Here is a 7548-nt window from a genome sequence, read left to right as displayed (position 1 = left end):
TGTGTGTGTGTGTGTGTGTGTGTGTGTGTGTGTGTGTGTGTGTGTGTAGGGGGCAGGACAAGACAGACCAAACTCCTGGTCCTCATAATCTCACAGCCGGTGGCTCTGAGGTAAGAACTGGTACTTTCTAATGAGAATAAATACACATGTACTGCTCTTTTTTCATTTATTCTTTATGCTTTATAATTAAAACTGAACTTTCAGAGCAAAGTCATATCTTTGCATACATTAGGTTGGCTTCACATACTTGGGTGTTCACATACTTGGGTGTATACAATTTTGAGACATTGGCCGGCCCTCTGTGGCCATGTGTTATTAAGGGTAAACCTGATAACGAAAAATAAGTCAAAAGACATTTTTCGCCCTAAAAGGCTGATGCCCAAGCCACATCAGCTTCTGTTACAGGAGAGGCAATTGTTCTTTTTCCAGGAGAGTTATTTCTAAATCTGACATTTCCATGAGCCCTGTGAATTCCCAGGCTGGTAAATTGTTCCCCTTCCATGTCAGGTTTTACTGATTTAAGTTGTAGAAGTGAACACATTTAGTTTTATTTCATTGTTGTTCAGGCATGGTATGTGTTAAATCAGCCTGGTTGTGTTAGTCATAGAGTGCAGAGACCACAGTGCCCTCACATCCCCAGAAAGCCTTCCTTAAGGTTTCCTCTCGGTCCCTCAAGGAGCTGGCCAGTGAAGATTTATGGTGTGTGATTGTGTGTATGTGTGTGTGTGTGTGTGTGAGTGAGTGAGAGAGACAAAGAGTGAGATCGAACTTGTGTGTGTTCATTGATATATAAAAAAAATTCACTTCTGATTCTAGTGTTGAGCTCTCACCTTTTCTGCTCCTTAAATATTAACGAAACACAAAACCTTTGAGTTTTTTGTTCATTTGCTTTAAACAGTGTTTAAAATACACCATAAAACAGCAATTTTCATTCTAATTCTCAGAAAGATGATTGGGTGAATTTATTTCCGGGCCACACTGAGGTGCAGATTAAGACTGCATTACACATTCCTCCCCTCTGGATCAGGCTACTCTGGAGTCAGCTGTGGAAAAAGTTGAGGTGGGGAAACCCATGTGGAAAACACACAGCGCCCATCCAACAAGCCATTGCCACTCTAAGAAGCACTGGAGGCCCAGTGTAATTGATGGGACTGAGGAAAAAGCCCTTGTGGGGTGCAGAGTCCCGGATGCTGGTGGGATCAGGGGGATTCTGGGTGGCCAGAGGAGGTGCAGTGAGGGGGTGGAGGGAATGGAGACATGGCCTTTACATTCTGATTGCTCTGACCTGACTACTTGTTTGGTCAAGATTACATTTGGTCAAGGTGATAACTTCCACTTAGAACAAAAAAATCTTAAACAAGGAAAACCTCAAAGTACAGTTTATGCTCCTGGTACAGGTAACGTGGACCTTTCCATATTGTAGGACTTCTTTTCTCCCCATGGAAGCAAGAGCCATAGTGCAACATTCTGTGTAAATTTTCTCCTTTGTGAGAAACATTACCTCCAGAACCCAATCTCAAGTTCTGGGTGCAAAGCAAATTTCCAACATCTGAGCCAAGGACAGTCATGCCACCCTCTGCTCAGAGTGTGGTTCTTGCTGCACTGAGACTCTGGAAGGTGGTCCTGGGTGCCGAGTAAAGGTGGAAGAGGAGTCTGCTCATAAGGATGAAGAGTGAGGTCTTGGCTGGGCCCTCCAGGGATCCTTCTTGAAGATGGGGAGAGGCCTGGGCCAGCTGTGTCTTGAGGGCAGCCATAGCCTGGGAGGGCTGTGCAGCTCCTCTTTCCCCTCCGCCTCAGGAGGCTCTGCCCATTTTGCTGTCTGAGTTACACGGGGCTGCAGGGAGAGGGAGATGCTGCCCTAGAGGTTGCTCTGGGGAGGAGGAAGATGAAGAGCAGAGTCTCTCGATGTGCCAAACACCACCAGGCCCCCTTGGCTGCAGTCTCAGGGGTGACATTTCTGTGCTCCTCAGCTCCAACCCAGCTTGGCCTCCTGTGCTGTGCAGAGGCGAGGTAACCTTAGAATGCTCCAATGCTTTCCTAGATGGTGGAGAAGCTCCAAGCTGTTTGTTAGATGAGGGTGAGAAGGAGGATGCTGATAAGCCACCTCAGCTTTCAGAGGCCCCACTATATGACTTTCTTTCTGCCTTCCATGGAGGTCCTATACTTGTGTGGGATCCTTTGGCTTCAGAAGCATTTTGGCTTGGAAGAGGCCTCAGCTCCAGCCTGGAAATTTTCTTCCCCTGGGTACAGCCATCTCCCACGGCATGCACGCCTGCCCCTGCACACCTCTTCTTCAAAGCACTTCACAGTCGCCCAAGAAAGAGCCTCCAAAGGGTCTCCCTGACCAGTCAGTCCTCCCATTTGGTAGCTTTGCGAGTGCCCCACCCCCACCTGGCTGCTCTCCCTCCTGCTGGGTAGGAACTCCTACAGCTATAGCTCTTTTGGAGAGGGGTGTTCCAGGGCTCTGGGACAGGAGCTTGTGAGTCTGGCTGAGTCTCTTTCTCTTGGCTCCTGGAGGGCTGGTCAGATGGATCTGCTGTCTTGTTGGGAGACTGGAAATGGGAAGTGGGGCAGGAATGGGAGGCGGCATTGAGAGGAAAGAGAAGTCAAGAAACAAACAACAGGAATAGATCTTTGTGGGTTTATAAGCCAGCTGTTTCCAGGGACCCACAACCCCCCACAAGTTGTCATTCCCAGGACCTGCCCCTTCCCAGCCTCAGATTGTGCTGGTTTAAATAATTGTGCCATGTTTAATAGTCTGGGTCCACATGTTTCAAGAGACTATTCCTGTTTATGGCTTATGAAACATGGGTTCTTCTTTTTGATTCTCAGGTCTTCCTTTAGAAATTCCAGAAGGCCTTTCAGTACTTGCAGCCTGGTCCCAGGACTGATTCTTTCCCCAGGGGACTGTTCCCTCTCCACCCCACAACTTACAGCTTCTGTTTCTCCCTCTTTCCCTTCCCAGGCACAACGGTGTGTCCTCCGTGTGACAACGAGTTGAAATCTGAGGCCATAATTGAACATCTCTGTGCCAGCGAGTTTGGTAAGAAGGTGTTCCTGGTGCCTCTGGGAGGAGTAAGATCTCCTGGCCTGTGTTCCCGGGGAACAGAGCCTGCTGGGGCATCTTGTTGGAGCTTTGAATTCTCCACCTCTATTCTCTCCAAATGGCTGATTTTCTCAGGCAAACAGAAGGCTAGACAGGGTGGGGAACTGGGCAGTTTTTATGAAAGTCAAACTTTGCTTTTGCCCTTCTGCATGGGGGATCACTGGACAGATTTTTCGGGACCTTCTTTGGGAGTCGGGGGAGGCTGACTAGAGGCAGGCGGAGAGGAGTGGGGGCGACAGCAGCTCCTGCTTGGAAGCTACTGGAGATCCAGCCCCACTTACTCTGGTGCTCAACTTTTCTCCGCTGGGCTCTTTTTTTATGTCCACCCCTAGGTGTCAGCATGAGTCTACCTGGGATTTAAATGACTGGCCGAGGGGTGCTTTCCCAGGGAGGGGAAGATTTGACCACTTAGGGGATTCAGAGGAGAGTCTCCAGTCAGGTTCTGCCAGGCAAAGAAAACTAACATCCCCACAGTAGCCTGGTTTCTCCTCTTTCCTCCCAAATCGCTCCCGGTTGAAAGAGACTTCTGAATCAGCACTTGCAGCTCCAGGAGGCTGGATGTGGCTGGGAGCAGATCGGGGTCTTTCTGGGATGGTCCCTCATAGGATGACCTACAGAAGACCTGAAACCTCTGGGAGTCTCCCGTGAAAAGTGCCTGTAAATTATATCCTTTTTGAAGGGCCAGCTCCCTTTCTCTCTTGCCTCTATCCTACACGGATGCAGAGAAAAGGCTCAGGCCAGGCCTGGAAGGACAGGATCAGCCTGAGGCTGAACTATGTTTCCCATAATTCCTACACTGTGTTCCAGAGCCTGGATTTCTTACAGAATTCTTACCAGGACAAACAGAAAGGTAGGTAACTAACGTGAGTCTTTGTATCCATTTAGAGGTTCCCCCATCCATGTTTTCACTAATCCAATATGGTGAAGCACACTCAAGGGTCTCGTACTGGTAGAAGTGTGTCTGAGTGAGCTGCACCCATGTGAAGGAGAACATGCAAGTCATAGGGAATCATGCCATACAACAGGTGCATTCTCTGAGTGTGTGCACTTGTGGATAAAGATGGACACTGAATTTGGATGGTCACTAGAGCTGAACCAGGGAGTGTATACCCTACTTCCATGTGTGAGAAGACCCAACAATGTGAATGGCTTGTCTGTTTTTGCATTAACTCATATATGTCCATAATTATTGCTTGCATACCTAGTGCTTTCCGAGCACTGTAGATGCAGATTTGGGATTGAACTCTCTCTAAATAAATTTAACACACGTGTAGTATTTTAAAAAAAAGACAGAAGTTGGAGAACTCAGACCTTGCCACAGAGAACTTCTTGAGAATGGGCATGTTTTGCAAGCATTTCAGCATTTTGTGTCCTGCCTGCCTCCTTTGTTCCCTTCGGTTTACGGTACATTTTGCAGCTTGTGTTTGAGTCACACCCCTTTTTTGTTTTGCCATTATAAATTAACTAAAAATTGTAGAGGACACCTGCAGTGGTGTGTGCAGTCTCTGCCCACCCTTCTATCTAATGAATGGCAGCCACATTTGCTTCTTGATGTTAACACTCTTGCTTCATGAGGTGGTGGGTGCCTAAAATGAGGCTGAACCTGGTGGCCTCCTGCCGTGAGGTCTGTGGTGCACAGCCCCACATGGTCTCAGGAACAGGCTTTCACCTACAAATGTAGGGGGTGAGGTTTCTTCCTAAAGATGTATTTAAACAGATGGGAGATGGGAACATCAATAAGACCTCTCAGGAATCCTGACAAGAAGTCTTTTGTTACATGGCTGGGCAGGAAGAATCTGACCAGATAGCAGGGATTCCTAAGGACCCTCATGAGGGTTAACTAAGAGACCACTGGCTGCATTTCATTGATCCTCCCAACAACCTTCCCTCTGAGAAGCTGGTCCTCTGACACTTTAGCAAATCCAGAGAATCATACTAGAGTGAACTCTGAAAGGTGATAGATCATTTATGTTCAGATGAGTTTTATCAGGTGCAGCATTGGAGGGAAGAGGCATGGAGTGTGTGGAGGTGACTGGTAGGTGATGCCTTCCTGTCGGGGACTCAGGATTCAGTGTATCAGATCATTTACTGACTAATGCATCCCTTCAGCCCACATTTGAGCAGAAAACACTGTGTCAGACACTGTCATCCAAAAATACCTGCCTGGAATAAATTAAAATTTAATTTAAAAATTTAAAATCCTAACCAAACACTGATCAGCGATTTCCTATGGAATCGTGGAGTCATTTTATAACTCATAGGCTGCAGAAGGGGCTGTGGGAACTCAAGGCAAAAGTTAGCTAGCATTCAGGAGCAGGGGGAAGTGGACCCATGTCTTTTGCTCGGAATCTTTGTCTGAAGCTCGCCCACTTGAAGTCATCATCAGATCTTCTCCCTTGCTTCCCAATTGCTCACCCAAATTCTGACACTTGGGGGTTTTGTGGCAACTAGTTAAACTAGAGACATTTCCTAGACATGAACTGAAGAGACAAGTCTTTGGGAAGAATTTGAATGTGGTAAGGTTGACCGTAGGTGTAGGCAAGAGTCTAGAGGGTACTCAGGTGACTCACTTGGGGTAGACATCCATCTCCAATGCAGCAGCTACCCTCTGAGTCAGGAAGCCACCAGCATACAGCACCATGGGAGGGAGTGTAGGTCGCCTGTTAATAGCCTGTCAGGTGTTGGTGAATCTGAGTGATTAGCTATTTGGAATTGTAATTCTTTAGTCCTGAGATTATTTACTTCTTGAGTTCATAGAACTTTTGATTCCTCCTGGACCTCAAGTCCTCTTATCAAGTCCTCTTATTTGATAGACAAGGAACATGACTTTCCCAGCTGGAGTCCTTTTACACTCTGCCATCTGCCTTCCTCACTTAGGACGTGATGCACAGCTGCTGGGCTTTGCCATGGAGCTGCTGACCTCCTTGGGGCCTACAGTGCGGTGTGTGCCAGACTTCTTTGAGCCGGATGCAGGAGAGACCTCTCTGGTTTTTTGACTGTAATGTTCTTATAAAACAATAAATAGGATTTTTTTTCTTTCTCTCTGCAGGGGCTGAGCTTAGCTCTGCCCTTCTTAGACCTCGGAGAATGCAGCCTTGTTGAGAAACTTGTTTCTTAGCTCAGTTCACTTCATGTAAGTAAGGCGGTCAGCCACGCTGATGGAATTCAGCTAGGAGACAAAGAAATGCGACAATGCAAGCTGACACACGGCAAAGAAGAAAAAGAATGTTTAACTCCCTTTTCCAGGGATCAAACTTTACACTAAACAGCCCTGACATCCCCCGGGGGGGAAAGACATCAGGTTGCTGGAAGCCTCTCTGTGAGGTTGGGAACAAGGGGTGCATTCCTCTGGGTCAGCATGCACCCTTGCCCCCTGCCAATGCCTCTGTGGATTCCGGCAGCCTTCGTGAAGCTGGACATGCCCAGCCCTGACCTTCTCCCCAGGCGGTGTCCTTTAGCCCCTGGGCAGGTCTGCTTGGCCACTGGTCTCTTCACTCCTGCACTGTGCCCCCTCAGTTCAGAGCACATTTTTTTCCCCAACAGGGAAAAAAACACCAGCAGAAAAGCCTGTGTGCTGATGCTCAGGAATGCAGCTGGATCAGCCTGGATCAAGCACCAGATGTGGGAGCCAAACATTAGGCAGTGCGGTCTCCCCTCCAGCATGGTGGCTGGCCTGCCTGCAGGCTGCAATTAGGCTGTAGGGCCCTGCCTGTGTCCTGCTTGTCCTGTTCTCTGACAAAGGGGTGCTGCTCTTGCCTCTTAAACAGGCCAATATAGTGTTTGCGAGCTGTTGCACTAATACTCTTGTTGTTAACAGCTCAGCGCCCACAGCCTTCCCTTGAGTTGAATCATCCAGGGATATGAAGATCTGATTTACGACTGCTGTGAGGTTAAGATCCCTGCCTCAGGCCACTCTCTCCAGCTTCTTCTCCCGTATCTGTAAACACCCATAAGCGTTCCTGGCAGAAATTTGCATGGTGATATATGTCCGTTAAGAGAGTTCAGAGCTTCCTCTTGTACTGGCTTCTCCAGGTTTTTGTGCTTGAGAGTGCAGGTGGTCACGTCTTGAGCCTAGTATTTTCTCCTTGTGGAAAGATATTTCTTTGCCCCCAGAAATTTTCCTTGCCTTCTGGAAGAATTTTTTTTCCTTTTATATACTTCCTCATAAAGGGAAAAACTGTACGCCACAACACTAAGATTAGCCAAATAGGAAAGAAAAGAAAATCAGCTCTCACACTCAGCATTTAGGAGTATTTTCTAGAAGAAATATTTTTGGAGGTCCCTGACTTGTCACTAATCTGTTCTTACTCTGCCTCTACTTCTTTTGAGGTGTCTCAGTTGTGCTGCTGCTTAGAGGTACAGCGTTTTACTCTTTTTTTTTTTTTTATTTTGAGTTAGAGTCTCTCTCTGTCGCCCAGACTGGAGTGCAGTGGCCGCTCCCA

At 47.6% G+C, this 7548-nt stretch overlaps 1 protein-coding gene across 1 annotated transcript in view; it reads left to right on the top strand.

Moving 5' to 3' along the window:
• SFRP1 (secreted frizzled related protein 1) overlaps positions 1-7548 on the top strand; it is a 42723-nt gene that overhangs the window by 4059 nt on the left and 31116 nt on the right. The window contains exon 4 of the mRNA XM_021711275.1: positions 2966-3043. Coding sequence (XP_021566950.1) covers positions 2966-3043 — 78 coding nt within the window. The remainder of the gene's footprint in view (positions 1-2965; positions 3044-7548) is intronic.

This window comes from Carlito syrichta, unplaced genomic scaffold, assembly GCF_000164805.1.
Source record: "Carlito syrichta isolate Samal-C Ts95f unplaced genomic scaffold, Tarsius_syrichta-2.0.1 Scaffold301971, whole genome shotgun sequence".
NCBI lineage: Eukaryota > Metazoa > Chordata > Mammalia > Primates > Tarsiidae > Carlito > Carlito syrichta.
Note: the sequence above shows the minus strand (reverse complement) of the source record. Positions and strands in the feature narration are given on the sequence as shown.